This window comes from Hydra vulgaris, chromosome 06, assembly GCF_038396675.1.
Source record: "Hydra vulgaris chromosome 06, alternate assembly HydraT2T_AEP".
In the NCBI taxonomy this organism is placed as follows: domain Eukaryota; kingdom Metazoa; phylum Cnidaria; class Hydrozoa; order Anthoathecata; family Hydridae; genus Hydra; species Hydra vulgaris.
The window spans coordinates 28,535,750-28,555,069 of NC_088925.1; the positions used below are offsets into that span (position 1 = coordinate 28,535,750).

Below are 19,320 nucleotides of genomic sequence, written 5' to 3' on the forward strand. Positions count from 1 at the left end.
CCTGGAGTCCGTAGGTATAATGGCGGCAAGGACTCCGGGACTCCGGGCTTAAAAACAATAAGTTTCAAGTCATTAAATCCCATGAATTTTTTTCTTATAGCAGATCATAAGTCAATAAACATGTTTAGAGTTTCTGGACACTACAGACATGGAAAAAGTAGAGATATAAAGCTGGAGTCCTTTTGGGACTCCGCATCCCTGGTGAAAATATATAAAAACTGAAGATTTAATAGAAACTGTGAAGTATAATATATGGTTGTATAATATACAAAAATATTATATATATATATATATATATATATATATATATATATATATATATATATATATATATATATATATATATATATATATATATATATATATAAAACATACAAACTGTTTATAAACATAGTAGAGATCACTGTTTCATAGGGAAAAAATAAAAAATCTGCAAAGGCATAATTTCTTTTACAATAGATGGGCAAACTTATAGAACTCGTTGCCTTTGAAAATAGTCAAGTCATCCTCTGTAAACTCCTTTAAAGCAGGATTTGACTGTTGGACAAACAACAATCGATTAAAGCAGCTGTCACAGTGTGCTTAAAAGCATGCTCACTGGCCAATCCAGTTACAGCAATAAATACTTACTAACTATATATATTTTAAACAGTTTGTATGTTATATATATATATATATATATATATATATATATATATATATATATATATATATATATATATATATATATATATATAGTTAGTAAGTATTTATTGCTGTAACTGGATTGGCCAGTGAGCATGCTTTTAAGCACACTGTGACAGGTGCTTTAATCGATTGTCCTGAATTAAATCCTGCTTTAAAGGAGTTTACAGGGGATGATTTGACTAGTTTCAAAGGCAACGAGTTCCATAAGTTTGCCCATCTATTGTAAAAGAAATTATGCTTTTGCAGAATTTTTGTTTTTTCCTTATAATACTTGAAACAGTGACCTCTACTATGTTTTTAAACAGTTTGTATGTTATATATATATATATATATATATATATATATATATATATATATATATATATATATATATATATATATATATATATATATATATATGTTTATTTATTTAATTTTGTTTATAGTTATTATGTTACAATATTTAATTAAAAGATCTTCTGTTCTTCCACTATATAAATGCTTTAACATCAAGAAGTTCTCTACTAAAAACAGATTAAAAGTTTTATTTTTAGGCACTGACAATTTCAGTGTTGGTATTTTAAATGCTTTGAACCAAATAAAGTAATTTTTTTATAATATTTTTATCTTTTGTTTTGTTCCTATTTTCTGTTATTTAAATTTATGAGTGTTGTAATATAAAAAAAAGTGTTAAGTATAAAATTTTTTTTTTTAATAAGTAATTTTGTAAGTTTTGTTTATAAACAAAATACTTAAAAATCGTAGTTGTATGCATGTACACTCCCTCCATTTGCTTCTTATTGAAGTCAGTCAGTTTATGTACACTGTAAGCATGTTCTACCTACTTAAGTTATTGGATTTTTATATTTTAAGTGAAAAACAAAAAAACATTTTATTCTAATAAGTTGTGGCACTCTGCATGTTCTCCCTATTTAGTAAGTCGATTTATGTACTGAAGCAGGTTTGATCTAGATATGAGGAGCTTTCTAGGGCAAAAAAAAAGTTTTTTTAAATTATTTTTTGCTTGGATTAGGGCAGCAATTCTTTTTTTCATTAATCATTTTTCATTTGTTTTTCCTTCTTTTTCTGAAAAATTAAATTGCACATTTTAAGAATCAAGGTGCATAAAATTTATTAGGAAATTCTCTCTCTCTCTCTCTCTCTCTCTCTCTCTCTCTCTCTCTCTCTCTCTCTCTCTCTCTATCACTCTCTCTCTCTCTATATCTATATATATATATATATATATATATATATATATATATATATATATATATATATATATATATATATATATATGTATATATATATATATATATATATATGTACTATTGTGGATAGAAGATTAGGAAAATGGTGTAGTCTATTATTTAGTGAAAAATGGTTTTCCTAATATAGTGTGGCTTTAGTGACAAATTATGTAGTCTAAAACCTGCTGGCATATACATATATATATATATATATATATTTATATGTATATATTATATATATATTTTATATATATATATATATATGTATATATATATATATATATATATATATATATATATATATATATATATATATATATATATATTTGTTTTAATGAAATATTAGAAATTACAATCAATAAAAAGTCAGAAATAAATGCTCAAAATAATACTATTATAAACTTCCATTTATGCTAAAAATTAAATTACAGGACATAATAAATGTCTTAACTGCTGTAATATTTTACGCATTAGTGGAGTTTTACACACTTGTGGAGTATGTTGACACTTATTTTTAAAAGAATTCTTTAGGATTGTTTATTTCTGTTATATATATATATATATATATATATATATATATATATATATATATATATATATATATATATATATATATATATATATATATATATATATATATATATATATATATATATTTATATATAATTTTAATGTGGATTTCAATATTATTTCATTATGTTTTTTATGTCTGCGTTTCAAAATTAATTTTGATTTTTTATTTATTTAACATTCTTGATTCACATATGTAATTTATATCTATATAATGTTATTTTGCGGTTTTTTATATATTACTTTTTTCAATTAAAAATTAATAATTATTAAAAGTTGTGTTAACATCAATCATACTTGAAAGTTAATATCCTTTTTTTGGAAATATTATTATCCTTTTTTTGGAAATATTATACACAGGCTCTGTGTTAATGATGGACAAATTGAATATAAAATATAAAATTTGTGTATCTTAATTCCTATACGTGTTTTGACAGCTTGATATCTTTTGAATAAATTTTATTTTTAAAACTAAATTTATGCAAAGCGAAAAATTTTCATAAAAGAAGTTTTTAAGTAGTTTTATTTGAAAATTTCACTAAAAAGACAAGAAGATACATTTTTAGAGTTTGAACACTAAAAATTTTAGAAATTTCAAATTTGGATTTTCAAATATGCATATTTTAAAAAATGCATATTTCAATAAGCCAAAATAGTTAATTATTAAGTAGCCCAGCGTATAGGATAAGCAATCATAGTGCAGTAATTACTCTCTGTATCTTTCGAGCCATTGGTAAGGAAGGAGGCAATAACTTCCTAGTTATTTGCTCTACTGCGGTGCCAGGCCATTAGGACTGGCACCGCAGTAGAGCAAATAATTACAATAACTACATAATAACTACGTAATAGGCAATAACTACATAATAACTACATAATAGTTGTGACAAGTCCATCAGGTCTTTTTGGGGCAACTCAAATAAACAAACAAAAATATGTAATTAACATAAATTATTTTCTTTTATCTCAAAGGTTGACTGGAGATATTTCTGAATTAGATGTTATATCTAGTGCTTCTTCTAGAATTGTCAAGGTAACCATTTGAATTTATGGTAACATTTTTTTTTTTTTTAATATTTTCACAAAAACTTTTTTTTTAGAATAAAACCATTCTTTTTTTTTTAGAATAAAACCATTCTTCCTCCTGTTTTAATGTATGCTGAAAAAAATAACTTACAAAGCCATTGTTGGGTAGAAGCTAAAAAAAACAGAAGGTGTGTGTTATTATATTTCAAAGTGATATACAGTATTTGTTATTAAACATTTATGTTTGTTAATAAATTTAATAATTACAATATAAATATAATATTGTGATAATGTAAGAAATAGTTATAATAAAAATAATATAAATACAATAATAGTTCCCTTTAGTAAAAGCTTAGTTAAATAGCATCTACTTTTGCAATTGATATATTACTTTTTTCAATTAAAAATTAATAATTATTAAAAGTTGTGTTAACATCAATCATACTTGAAAGTTAATTACCAAATAATAATGTGTTACCATCAATTATTTATACTGAAGTACAAATTGTAAAAATTGTAGTTAACATTAATGCTTTTAATCAAATTTGTTCCAAAAATTTTGTTTGTGCAAAAATGGAAACTGTTTTTCCTGGATTATTTCCGAGCTAAGAATCTACTTCATGATTGTATGGTCCACAAATGCCAACATCTAGAGGTTGAAGTTTGTGAGGTGTGTGGAGGTTAAGTCAGTAAATGAATTCCATTTCCTTTTTCAATATCAGTAAAATCAGCTTATGATTGTCTCTAGCTATAAGAATTATATTCTTCATTGATGAATATATGTGAATAAATATGTTATGAATAAATTTATGTATGGAAAATAAAACATGATTTTTACAACTTTAGCTTCAAAATAACTACATGATTTTTACAACTTCATTAACTTAACATGGAACTATGTAAAACTATTTATATAGTTATGTAAAACTATTTTTATATGAAAGTAAAATAATAAATATACATTTTAAATAAATAAATACATTTGTTTACCAACACTACTGTGTTTAGCCAGAATAGTAAATAAAGTTGGCAAAACACTTGCTCAGCTGTGCAACAAATTATTATATTAGTAAAATTTTTAATATTAATGTTCAAGAGATTTTAATTTAACATTCAAGAGTTTTCTGGTGGAATAGTTCACCATTCATCACTAAATAAGATTTTAGTTTTTTTCTTATAAATAGATGTGTTTTTTTTGTTACGGATGATATTTGGAAGTATATTCTAAAGTTTAGGACCATAGTGGAATAATGCTTGATTACCAAAAACGATTGCTGCATTTTGTTTCCTTCAATTTTAGTGTTCTTTCTGACATTGAGTACTCAATTAAATTGCATTATTACGTTGGTGCTTCCAGAATTATAGATTTTTGCATTATTAAAAGAACCTTGAAATATATTCTTTCTCTAATTTTCAGCCAATGCACATTGTTAAATTCCTGGTCGTTTACATGATTTTCTATTCTAGTTTTAAATACCATTATTGCTGCACAATTTTGAACAGACTGCAGTTTTTTTTAATTTTGACTTTTCAATTCCCAAGTAGAGGGAGTTGCAATAATCTAGCCGTGCAAATATTATTGCACAAATCTTTGTGCAATAAGAATTATTTTATTTTGGATATTTTGCTCAATATATTGTAGCAGTTTTTAACAATCTTAATTATGTTTTTAAAAATAATTCATTGTCAAGTATCACCCCTAAACTTTTTGCTGAGTCAACAAATCTAATGCATTCCTTGTTAATAAAAGTACCTTTAATAATATCTTTTGGAATGCTTGGTGGTACCATAATTAATATTTTTGTTTTCGATTGTTTAATACATAAGAATGATTCACTCATCCATTTAGATTGTATTCAAGACATTTTGGTATATCTAAGACTAGTGCATTATATTGAGATGAAGGAAGGAATGCTTTTAGAGTTTGATGATCATCTGAGTATCCAAAAGTTTGAACAAGGATTATGTTCAGATATTTATAAAGTGGTCTCATAGATATTAAAGAGTTTTGGACCCAGGACTGTGCTTTGTGGTGCTCCATATTTTACATTTTGGTTCATGAAATATGAGATACCAATTTTAACTTTTTACGAACCACTTGGGAGCTGAATCAATTATACCTATTTCACTGGTTAATAGTCCAAGTAGTTTTTGCTCATCAGTAGTGTCGAAGGCAGCACTTAGATCAAGTAACATTAGTACTGAAGGTGTATGTTTATCAAGAGTTCAAATATATCATTGGTAAGCTTCGTTAAAAGTGTTTCAGTTGAGTGATGTTTTTTGTATCCATATTGATGTTCTAAATGAAGATTGTTGTCATGTGGGAATCAAGACAATTAGAAACTACTCTTTCTATTAACTTTCTGATGAATAATAAATTAGAAACTAGTCTATAATTTTTGAAGTCTTCAGTCTCTGTGGCAGTCTAATTTCTTTATTTGAAATTTATGTTATATATATATATATTAACCCTCGTAATTAGGAAAATTGAGGTCGACAATAACTTGGTGACCTCAATCTTTTATAGGTCGGCAAAAAAAATTTGATGCAAAGATCTTACCATAAATCATCGTAACGAGGTTGGCACTTTTTTGCCGACCTCAAACACTTTTAGGTCGGCATTGTCGAATGCTAACCCTAATTCCGAGGGTTGTATATATATAAAATAAGAAAAATTTACTTTTGACCAATGACCATGTAAAAACCTTGTATTTTAAGTCCTTTTTTTACATGACATTGCTATTTTAAAAACAGAAAATTTTATATAAAAGTATATATTTAGGCTTTCTTCAAAATATGATGTTGCAGTTGTTGCTTCATTTGGTGACTTCATACCTGCACCTATAATTTCACAATTTGAAAAGTATTAATTCTTTTAAATATAAATTTTCAAAAATGTTTATCTATATGCTTTTTAAACTGAAATACACATATTTTAAGATCAATTAATGTTCACCCTTCACTGCTTCCTCGATGGAGAGGGGCTGCTCCAGTTATTCACACCATTTTTAACAATGACAGAACAACGGGCGTGTCAGTTATTGAAGTTTCCAAGCACAAGTAGAATTCAAAATTATTTTTTAAGTTTATACCATTTTAAATTAATTTTTTATTGTTTGTTTTATTTGTACTGTGCTTACCATGGTTAAATGACCATAAGTATGATATGATTTACAGATTTGATGTCGGCAATATTTTGTATCAAATAGAAACAAAGGTATTGCTTTAAATTGTTTGATATTTTATGTTTAAGATTTTTATGCATTTTTTTTTACTTTGAATGTTTAAAAAAGAATGCTTTATTATTCAAATTTTAAATTCAAATAGTACATTTAAATTGGGGTTCTATTTTTGTTGTTTTGAAGATTGTTTTATAGGTTCCAGATGGTTGCACGAGTGATGAACTTTTGGTTTTATTAATGAACAAAGCAGCATCAATAGTAAATATTTCTTACTGTGATGAAAATTTTTATTTGTTGAACTTTTGTTATACTTAAAGTAACTTTTTTTTTAATTTTATTTTTAAAGAAGGTCAAAAATCTATATTGTTATTATTATTATTGTTTGTTTATGTTTTTTTGTTGTTGTTGATTATAGTATTATTGTTAATTGTGTCCAGTTGACTGCTAACCCATTTTGGTTGAATACACTTAAGAGTAATTCCATTTCAATTGGCCATGTCTCCATACATCTCAGATTTTGCTGATTTTTATACATTTGATAGTACTTAGTAAAATAAGAATTCCTGGAACTCTGAAACTTTTGAAATTTCTGTAGTGCCAATGAATGTGTATGTTAAATTGTATCCAGGACCCAAGACATCAGAGAGGGGTGGAGGACTGGGTCATGTGCAGGCTTGGTTGGGAAGCGGAAGCGATCGCTCTCGATTACTGACCACGAAAATAATATTTAGTTGCGAAAACTGGCCAGATTTTTTAGTCGTTTTGAGAACATTTCGAAAAAAAAAAAAAATAAGCGCAAAAAAGACTAATTGGACTGATGAGAGACAATTACACAAAAAAAAAAAAAACTAGGAAAAGAAAATAACTTTTAATGCAAAAAAACTTAAAGCAAAAAAAATTACATTTAAAACAAATATTTTCGAAACATTTTATAATTTTTTTATAAAATTAAGCAACATTTTTTATATAAAGTAACAACCTAATAAAGAAACAAATGTTCTTTTATTTTTCAAAGAGTATAATATAATTTTTATTTATATACTTGTTTCCAGTGCTAGATTAAGGAGGGCTGGGGTTAAAAGTGGCTATAGCCCCGGGCCCCGCAATGTTAGGGCCCCTAAAATAGTCAACAAGACCTTTTTTTAGTCATTTTTAGGCTGTGGCATGTAAAAAAAAGCCTCCAAAATGAAAATAGCCCCCAGCCCCGAAAAGTCCAACAAGATTCTAATAAAACTAATGCTAATTTTGTATTATTTAAGCTAAATTATTTTATAAATAAAAAAGTTAATTTTTTTAATAACTATTTTATGCTTTGCATAGTTTGAAAAGTTCAACATATTTAAAACAATTCTTTTTAATAAGATAAACAAATGAAATAATTAAATCATTGAGTTACTGTAGAAATTAAATTAGCTAGATAGAAATCAACTAAAAAGGTTAAAAATACTTTATGAAGAGGAAGTGGAACTGCTTCACAATACACTGATGATGTTTAGTGAGTGGGCTTTTTAATTTTAATTAGTATTTAAAACAGAAAAAAGTAACTTTAAGTTTGAGTATAACGAGTTTATAAGAATGGTAACTGAAGCCAAAATAATTAGAGTTGGTAAACCAATATCTAAGAACTTAAAAACTTTTCTTTATATCTAATAACTTTCTATATATATATATATATATATATATATATATATATATATATATATATATATATATATATATATATATATATATATATATATATAGAACTCCTATATGTTGTCCGAAAGTTTTTTCCATATCTTGTTGACAAAAAGTAAAAATTGAAATGCAAGACCGGATTTTTTTTATTTTATTAATTGATAGACTGCCAGCCCCCAACCAAACCCTCAGTCGATGTAGCAGCACTTCGTTGCGAGTCAGGCTATTTGTCTGTCGATATAGCAGCACTCCCTTGAGAGTCAGGCTATTTGTCAGTCGATGTAGCAGCACTTCCTTGCGAGTGAGGCTATTTGTCAGTCGATGTAGCAGCACTCCCTTGCCAGTCAGGCTATAAGATAGTCGATGTAGCAACACTCCGCGCATGATTTATAGTAAAAAAAAATAAAAATAAAAACATTTTATTGAAAAAAATAAAAATAAAAACATTTTATTAAAAAAATAAAAATAAAAACTTTTTATTAAAAAAAATAAAAATAAAAACATTGTTTATATTGTTAAAATCATTCAGAATGTTTTTAAAAACATTCTGGTCAATTAAATTTGCGGTTTTGCGGCTTTTTTAAAAAACGATTTATTTGTAATTAAATTAATGGTTTTTACTTTCTGACAACACGCAAATGTTGGACGAAAGTCAAAAGTAATTAAAAGTGACGTATGTGTTGGCGTAAGAATCACTTTTTTCCTTCCGCTCTTCCCAAAGACAACAAACTATATATATATATATATATATATATATATATATATATATATATATATATATATATATATATATATATATATATATATATATATATATATATATATATATATATATATATATATATATATATATATATATATATATATATATATATATATATATATATACAGTCTGCAAAAAAAAAAGTTGCACACTTAAAAAAAATCATAACTTTAAAGATTGCATCAAAAAAAAGAGTTGTTTGTTAAAATATTTAAAAGTTTTTTTTAGATATCAAGTATTGTTTTAAGAATTTATTTGTGTATTGGTGAATTAATTGCTTTTCAAACCTATTGAATTTTACACAATTTAATCATGCATAAATTGACTGCAAAAAAAAAAAAATCGTACAGTTCAAAAATAATGTTAAATTGATCAAATTCTATGGAAATTAGTATTGAGTGGGCCTCCTTTAGCCTTAATGGCCTCATCTAGATGATTTGGCATTGAGTTGATCAAATATTGGGTTTCCTCCGTTGTTATTTTATCCCATGCCCTCATTATAACTTCTTTCAAGTTGTCTTTGCATCAAAATGATTTTGGAATGGCCATCTTTGAGATCGCCATTCCAAAACACTGATGTTATTTGTGTCAAACTATAACTTAATTTTCTCAATTGTGGAGAAGCATAATCTGATTTTAAATGTTGCTAGTGTGGCTGGTAGAGGACGAAAATTCAAGACCACTAGTGCAGTTGATCGAAATATCATTAATGTCATCATTAATGTGAAGAAAAATAGAATTGTTTCGGCAGCTAAATTAGCTTTAAAAATTCAAGAAGATCATAACATTACAGTGGCTCCTCAAACAATCAGAAATTGTAGAAGAGAACAAGGATATAGAGGTAGAGTGGTTCGAAATAAACCTTTTTTAACTTCTAAACAAATGAAATGTTGATGGGAATTTGCACTGAAGTATTTAAAAGTGCTGATATCATATTGGAAAAAAATTTTGTGGTCAGATGATTCAAATAACAATCTTGTCTCATTGGATGAAGTCTAAAAAGTGTGGCGAAAAAAAGGAGAAACTTATAAATTGAGTTGTTTGCGAGGTAATGCATGGAGGACAAAATGTGATGATTTGGGGTAGTATGAGTTAAATAGAAGTGGGAAAATTTACATTTATTGATGGCAAATGGATGGTTCAATGTATTGTGAAATTCTCAAAGCTAACTTGCAACCATATATTTAAAAATTGAGAATGAGAAGCGATTCCATACTTCAGCAGGATAACAATCCAAAACATCCTGCTAAGAAAACAAAGGCATACTTTGACATAAACATCATCAATGTTTTAGAATGGCCATCTCAAAGTCTGAACTTGAATCCGATAGAAAATTTGTGGTTTATTGTAGATTAATTTTTAATATAAAAATTAACAACCGAGCATTTAGACGCAAAGACAACTTGAAAGAAGCTATAATGAGGGCATGGGATAATATAACAAAAGAAGAGACCCAATATTTGACAACTTAATGCCAAATCATTTAGATGAGGCCATCAAGGCTAAAGGAGGCCCCACTCGATACTAATTTCCATGGAATTTGATCAACTTGACATTATTTTTGAACTGTACGATTATTTTTTTTGCAGTCAATTTTATGCATGATTAGATCAATTAAGTAAAATTCAATAGGTTTGAAAAGCAATTAATTCACCAATACACAAATAAAATTCTAAAGCAATACTTGATAAGATATCTAAAATGAACTTTTATATATTCTAACGGACAACTAATTTTTTTGATGCAATCTTTAAAGTTATGATTTTTTTTTAAGTGTGCAATTATTTTTTTTGCATACTGTGTATATATATATATATATATATATATATATATATATATATATATATATATATATATATATATATATATATATATATTATATATATATATATATATATATATATATATATATGACAATTTTTAAAGACCCTATCCCCATGTTATTTTTTGTGGAGTTTTAATGCAAAGATCAAGAAAAATCCAATGGCAAGTGTCAACATTAAAAAAATGTCACCCCCCCTTATTCAAATTTATAAAAATTTATACAATTATACATTGTACAAAATGGTTTTTTTAATCAGATATACAAACATACAGGTTTTAGTGTTCATTTGTCAAAAGAAATTTAATGTTAATTTTTTCAATGCTTTTGCACAATGAAAGTAAATCCTGCAGAACTTTAATTGCACGTTCAGCACAAATGTTTGACCTTTGAGTTGGGATTGGAGTCGGCTCAACCGACCAAAAAGTCCTTAAAGTCTTTATTGCCTTTGAGTGATCTTTGCAAACGGCTGCCAAATTATTGTAGTTATCCTGATTATAAACATGACCAGAAAACCAGATGTCACTCCACGTGCCACTAATAAAGTCACATGATGACTGACCTTCGGCTGACTGTCGAAATTCTGGAAGTAAAATATAAGCTAGCAAAGCATAGATTGCTCGGCTACTCCATCTTGCATTGCTTATATTTGGCAAAGTTCTCAAATTTACTTTAGGGAAGCATCCTGTTTTCTTAAACTGTCTGTAACAAGTGATCAAGTGATGAAGGAAAGCCATATCATCTCTCCAAACAATTTCTTCTTCTTCCTTCAGAGCATCTCCAGAATTGTCAAAAGATGCTTTCAGTTGCTGGTACTCTTCTGTTATTCTGCTAATGAACCAATAATTGAGATATGGTGAGATTGTTGCTGCTTCAAAATAATCATTCATCACATGTTTTAGTAATGTATTAAGAACATGATGCTGGCATCCAATATAAAGAGGTTTGTCTAATCCAAGCTTAACAAAATGCTTCTGTAGTAGTGTGACTGCATAACAGATTTTCCTGTATTTGCAGAGGTTGTATCAGAAATTATTAACTTAATTGCAGGCCATAGCTTATATTCATCAAGCACAGTTTGATCAGTGCAAGAACTGCTAGTTTAACTTCTCTATTTTCATTTTTTAGAAGTACAACCTGGTACTCTGTATTCTTTATGTGTTTCCCATCAAAGTGCAAGCTCCAGTTTTCGTTTCTTAGAGTTTCTTAATAAAATGTTCTTTTAATTTTTCTCCTGCTTTCATTGTAGCTTTGTAAACACCACTTTGACTTGGAGTTGGAATAGAAATTCCATCTTTTGCAAGAGTTTTGCAGGCTGTGTGTGCCTTTCTTGAACTCAGTTTTGCTTTTGTCACCAAATTTATTGCATAATCAGTTTTTTGTCTTTTACATGTTGTTGGAGCCTCTGAATCTTGAGAACCACTGTCACTGTTCTTCTTCAGTGCTAAAATGTTCTTCATCTTCACTGCTTAAATCATCCTTAGTATCTTGACTGACTTTTTGCTTAATCAACTTTAGTTTTCTAGGATGAACTCCTTGTGTATCTTCAATTGTGGTGCAATAGCCAGCTCTACCATTTGTTGACATCTGAAGATTATAGAAGGCTTTATCTTCCTGGCACAACCATTCTCCATTTTCATCAGTTACGTTGAACAAGTTGGTAAAGTCTTGCGTCCCTGGTTTTCTGCTGTCTTTTTTATACTTGTTTAGTACATTCTCAATTTTTCTTTCCACTGTAGATTTGCCTTTTTGAATTGGAAGATTCAGTTTTTTCCATAAGATTTTTACTTCTTTGACCACTATCACAACTCTCTCCTGTCTACTTTTCACATTTGCAGCCAAACACTTAAATCTGTCCAGGATATGCTGTTCTGTTGGCATTTTGTTCATTTGATCAAGACTGTTAACAATCTTTGCATACTTTCTTGAATTTTTGGCTGTTTCAAACCTCGCCAAATTTGATTCCCACAGTTTCTTTTTTCATATTTTCTTATTCAAATCTGAAGGAAGACTAATTTTAGACATCTTGACTATAGTCTTGTTGAATTATAATTTGAGTGTAAATTTAATTATCTACAAGTAAACAAATCTTATGAGTTTAGGTTATCAAAAGAAGTTTATAAAATATCAAAAGTCAGGTGATGATAACAAATATAATATATAATATGAAAGATTATGTAATAAGAATGCATACATTTAGCAAAATCACACCAGCAATAAACTCAAGCTGTGATACCTTAAACTGTACTGTATCTAACAATAGATACACTATGAGTCATAAAAACATGCCACTGAACTTATTGCAATAACTTTGCTCATTGTGAACCGAATTTAAAAAGTGTCTTCTTCAAGTAGAGAACAAGAACAATACTTGACTAATATAAAATATTACTTTTTAAATTCTTTTTTATTGTCTCAACCTAGAATTTTTAAACTAATTTTAACTTCTATATAAGAAATCAGACAATTTTTCTGTTGTTGAAGTTTGGAGTGTTCGTGTGCAGTCAGTTTTTAGAATTGGGTCGCCATCAGACGAATGTTTTTCTGCAATTCAATTCTTAACAAAATCTGAAATTTTGTTAGGCATCAGATTAAATTTGACAAAGTTATGGTAGAAAATTCAGTGGTTTTTTTATGACTCATAGTGTAGATGGGAGAAAACAGTTTTTAGCTTAGGGGGGTGCACTTTTTTAAGATTTAACACTTTCAAATGGTATTTCCAGTTTTAAAATGTAGTTTCTCTACTCATAGTGGCATGGGAAACCAAAAATTGCCAAAAAAAATTTTTAGTCATACCTCTAATATTCATATATATATATATATATATATATATATATATATATATATATATATATATATATATATATATATATATATATATATATATAGTTCTATAGTTTGTTGGCTTTAGGAAGAGCGGAAGGAAAAAAGTGATTCTTACGCCAACACATACGTCACTTTTAATTACTTTTGACTTTCGTCCAACATTTCCGTGTTGGACGAAAGTAAAAACCATTAATTTAATTACAAATTAATCGTTTTTTAAAAAAACCACAAAAACGCAAATTTAATTGACCAGAATGTTTTTAAAAACATTCTGAATGTTTTTATAACATTTTGAATGTTTTTAACAATATAAACAATGTTTTTATTTTTATTTTTTTTAATAAAATGTTTTTATTTTTATTTTTTTTAATAAAATGTTTTTATTTTTATTTTTTTTACTGTAAATCATGCGCGGAGTGTTGCTACATCGACTATCTTATAGCCTGACTCGCAAGGGAGTGCTGCTACATCGACTGACAAATAGCCTGACTCGCAAGGGAGTGCTGCTACATCGACTGACAAATAGCCTGACTCGCAAGGGAGTGCTGCTACATCGACTGACAAATAGCCTGACCCGCAAGGGAGTGCTGCTACATCGACTGAGGGTTTGGTTGGGGCAGGCAGTCTATCATTATTAAAAAAAAAAAATTCCGGTCCTGCATTTTAATTTTTATTTTTTGTCAACAAAATATGGAAAAAACTTTCGGACAACATCTAAGGGTTCTATATATATATATATATATATATATATATATATATATATATATATATATATATATATATATATATATATATATATATATATATATATATATATATATATATATATATATATATATATATATATATATATATATATATATATATATATATATGTATATATATATATATACCCATATATATATACATATAAATACATGTTTTTTGGGACACTCTAATATATATATATAAGGATATATATATATTAGGGTGTCCCAAAAAACAACATTGTTGAAAATAATCTGCTTTCACCCCCTAAATGTTCTATCTAATAAAGAAACTCTAGGTTTAAATTTTTTTTGCATATAAAAATTTTTAAGGGGTCCCTCAAGACTCTCGAATATTTAATGGGCCACTAATATTTGCAAAAAAAGTGTTTTTCAAAAATAATATTTACTTCGAAAAAAAAATTTTATTTATGATTTTATTACATTAAAAATTACGTTTTTTAACAAAAAATGAAAAAAATGCATTTTTTATGATAATTTTGTTTAAAATTTTTTCAAAATGAATATTATTTTTGAAATTTTTATATAATTTCGCTTCATTTGAGTACCAGGTAGAAATATTTATGAAAATGTTAGGGACCCATTAAATATTAGAGGCTCTTGAGGGGGACCCCTGAAAATATTTTTTATTCAAAAAAATTTTTAACTAAGTGTTTTTGTATGAGACAGAACACATTTAGGGGGTGAGAGCAGATTATTTTCAAAATGTTGTTTTTTGGGACACCCTAATATATATATATATATATATATTTATTTATTTTTGTTCTGTCGTGACCTCAGGCGTGGTGCTTGTTCATCTGCGAGTTACTTTGTATGCATGTTTGTGTTTAGTAACCAAAAACCATAATTAGTTTTATTAACTTTGATGATTAATAATTTCATTGAAAACACAATTATTGTTGAAAGTCTTTTCGTTTACAAAATAAATCGTAAAAATTTGCTTTAAAAGATTACATTATAATAAAAAACAGATGCACAAAATTACATTTACATAAAAAATACATACTTTTAAAATAAAAAATAAGAATATACTAATAAAATCTATAATATATAATAAACTTTCAAAATTTTGGCAATTTAAAAAATATATATTTAAAACATTTATTTTTGTAAACAAATGATAATAGTTAAAAAGATTTACAGCTTTTCAGATGTGGCTTCGAGAATGAGCCATAGTATTAAAGTAATAGTTCAATTATAAAATTTTCTTAAAACAATTTATGCTTGAAATCTCAAAACTTAACAAATCTCGAATAATACAATTTTTAAAACATTTCAACAGAATACTCTAGAACTTTATTTAGCTTAGTCAGCGTATTTTTTAAACCAATAGAATTAGTTTGTTTGTAGATTTAGCAGGATTTTAGTGTTCGCGAATATTCTTTTTATTCTTCCGCACCAAAATGTTTTGAGAACATTCAAGTTTATGTATGTTTCCATGTATGCTTGTAAAACAAAAATAATACATAAACTTAAATGTTCTCAAACGACTAAAAAATCTGGCCAGTTTTGCGCAACTAAATATTATTTCCGTCAGTACTTCAGAGCAATCGCTCCCACTTCCTGACCAAACCTGCATGTGCATCATTTTTTTAGCCTAATCTTGCAAAAGAATTTTCACTACCTTTCAGGGAAACTGAAGCTCTAAAAATTTAAATATTTAGAGCTCCAGTTTATCTGGAAGCTCAATATTTTTAATTTTATTTATCATACTAATCCAATGAAACATATTATATTTACACATAATAAATTCATCAAATTTCAATGTATTGATGTTAGTTTGCTGATTAGGTTGAGAACTTTAAATACCATAGAAAGAAAAAATGCTTGTTATATTAACATCTGTACTTGTTAGTATAGTATCTAAAGAAGCTAATAGTATCTATAGATTCTAGGTTAAATTGATGAAAGCTCTACTTTTTAAATCTTTTCATGATGATGGAAGTTTGTTAAAATTTTTTCATCTGATATTCCAGATCTCCAAATTAATTTTTCTCTGGTATCATCTCTATAACAATTAAATCTTTCTATAATAAATTAGTTAATGACAAGTAACATTTAACAGTTTTCCCAAATCACATGAATCCATTCTTACTGTAAAACTAACTACTAAGTTTCAGATTATATTAAACATGAAAAACCAGTAGTAATTAAAGCAACATAAACATAGTGATTTCTTTGATCTTTTTTTGAATGTAAAAGATAATTTTTTGTTTCTTTGACAAGTTTGTCTAATTATAATTAATTTGTTAGTGTTAAAAATGCTAATGATGAATTTAATAAGTTGTAAATTTCTTCTATACTAGTGTAATGACAGGATGTTTTTTGTTACTGTTAACAGTTCTTATTTAATAAAACAACTTGATGTTAACATTTTAGAATTAAATATCAGTTAAAATAATGATTTTAAAAGGTGATAATTTTCTTTTTTGTTGATATAATGTTATGGCAGAATGTTTTTGTTTTTTTTTTACTGTTGGATTTTGGTTAATTAAACAACTTGCTGTTAATATTTTAACATTAAAAAATATTAATTTTTTTTAATTTAAAGATTTTAAAATTATACAATGTAAATTTCTGTTAAAATGTAAGGAGGACTGTTTTTAATCTGTACTTACAAACCAAAATTCTTATAAACATATAAACTTTCTTAAAATATTTTTAAAAAGATAATATTTTAAAATATTTTTAAAAAGATAATTAAATATAGAATGATCAAAAACCAAATGGAAAAACCAAAAATATTTTTGAAGACGATATTTTCAAATTTATCTTTACTTTGTTAAAATCAAAAAAAAAATTTTTTTGAGAAATAAGTCCTGGTCCCATGTCCCCTCTGGTTGCCTGTCCTGGAAACAATTTACAACATGTTCATCAGAACTACACAAATGCTAAAATTTTCAGAGCTCTAGTTTGTCTGGAAACTAGTTAGAAATCTATTGCAAGGTTCCGCTATAAAAAAAGTTGGTTACATGACACACAACTCCCCCCCCCCCCCTGGTGTCTTAAAAAAATATTTTTAAAGTTATGTAACTTAAAACCTCTAAATAAATATTGCAATTTTGTGAAGACAAAAAATTTAAAAAATAATTTTTTACATTTATGATCATTTCATTGGAATCGGCACCTCTGAAAACAGCCAAGTACAAATTTTTAAGTAAAAAGATCAGATATTTTTAAAGTAATGTAACTTGAAACCTCTAAATAAACCTTGCAATTCTGAAGGGACAAGAGGGACCTGGCCAGTATATGCTAAAAGTATAATTGTCATTCAATTCAGGATCTTCTTGGAGCCAGAAGCTAAAATTTTTAAGTAATTATTATTTTACTAAGTACTCTCAATTGTATAACCAACAAAATCTGAGATATAGGGTGACATTTTTAAAAATTTCTGCATCATTTGACATGGAATTACCCTTAAGGTGAAACTTGTTTCATTTTTTAATAAGCTTATGTAATCTTGTGGTTTATATTTTTTACATATATGCTTGTTTAAAAGATTTTTTTGAAAGTTTACCATATTTATTTTTATATTATTGTAAACATGCTTTTGATGACAACGGTTGGATAAACTTATTAAATTTACAAATCCTGGATTTGTTCAGACAGTTTTTTCATAAAAATTTGTTAAGTATAATAAGTTTCCAAGTTTTTTAGTTTCCAACTAAAAATAGGAAAGGGGAACTAAAAATAGGAAAATAGGAACTACTACTGCTACTGTTCTAAAAATGATTTAATACTCAAAATTCTTTAGCTTTAAAAACACACATTAAATTTCTGATTTAAATTTGATTGAATTAACAAGTTATATAATTTAAAACAATATGCTTTTAAGCATTAGATTTTAATAAAGTATTTAATTGTAAAATTTAATTTTTTTGAACTCTAGCAAGTATGTCATATTATGCTGGAAAATCTCTCCTCAGAGTTTAATTTATTGTATATTTATGAATTTGTTGTTTGTTTCTAATTTCCAATTAGTAATTATAATCCTCAAATAATTTTTTTAATGAACAGTATACCATTTATTTAGATGCCTTATGTTATGAGTCATCTTGATGAACTATTTATCAAGTCTAAGCCTCAAGATGAAAGCTTAGCTACATTAGGTATTTTTTTATTAAATATTTTTGATCCTAAAGTTTTTTCAAAGTTGAAAAAATAAATGAATTTATGGTAATAAGTTATTTAATAGTTCAAAAGTTAGATTCTTTTCAGAGTTTTGGTCACTGATTTATGTTCACTAAGTTTTTTATATCACTAAGTTACAATCATTATATTTCTTTACAACAAAAATTTGTATTATAAATATTATTACATTGACTGATGGTGTCACAACATATTTAAAATCTATAAATATTATGATATATAAAATAAAACTTTAAATAAAAAAAGGTATTATTTAATGGCCATTGTTCAGAGATTGTTGTAAAATCTTCAACAATGTGATTAACAAAGTAAAGTTTAATCATTTTATTTTACATGCATTGGTCTGATCTTATTACCTCTCCTAAAGAGGTAAATTGAAATTAAGTAAAGAAAAAAAAACAATTTTTTTCTTTCTCTAAATCATTTCTTAAAACTAATGATCTCACTTTTCCTAAAAAAGGTTATTCATTGTTAAGCATCTGAATCGACCTGGCTTCTGTTGCTAATTTTACTTCTTACTGTTTTATGGCTTGTGGTCCTGATAGTATTTCTATCAAAATGAAAAAATATTTTCTCCAAAATTCTTTTCAATACTCTCTAAATTGTTTAACAAATGTTTATCTAAATC

The 19,320-nt window shown here is 26.5% G+C and overlaps 1 protein-coding gene across 2 annotated transcripts in view; it reads left to right on the top strand.

Annotated features, from left to right (window-relative positions):
* The first annotated feature begins 1,109 nt into the window (after window positions 1-1,109).
* The window catches only part of LOC101234741 (methionyl-tRNA formyltransferase, mitochondrial), a 43,156-nt gene continuing 24,945 nt past the window's right edge, over window positions 1,110-19,320 (top strand). The window contains exons 1-8 of one of the 2 annotated variants that reach the window (XM_065799800.1): window positions 1,110-1,269; window positions 3,453-3,513; window positions 3,606-3,694; window positions 6,289-6,369; window positions 6,447-6,566; window positions 6,684-6,723; window positions 6,884-6,946; window positions 18,577-18,652. In XM_065799800.1, the coding sequence (XP_065655872.1) occupies window positions 1,118-1,269; window positions 3,453-3,513; window positions 3,606-3,694; window positions 6,289-6,369; window positions 6,447-6,566; window positions 6,684-6,723; window positions 6,884-6,946; window positions 18,577-18,652 (682 nt within the window). In that variant the 5' untranslated portion in view covers window positions 1,110-1,117. The remainder of the gene's footprint in view (window positions 1,270-3,452; window positions 3,514-3,605; window positions 3,695-6,288; window positions 6,370-6,446; window positions 6,567-6,683; window positions 6,724-6,883; window positions 6,947-18,576; window positions 18,653-19,320) is intronic. The other variant, XR_010639084.1, reaches the window with a different exon arrangement.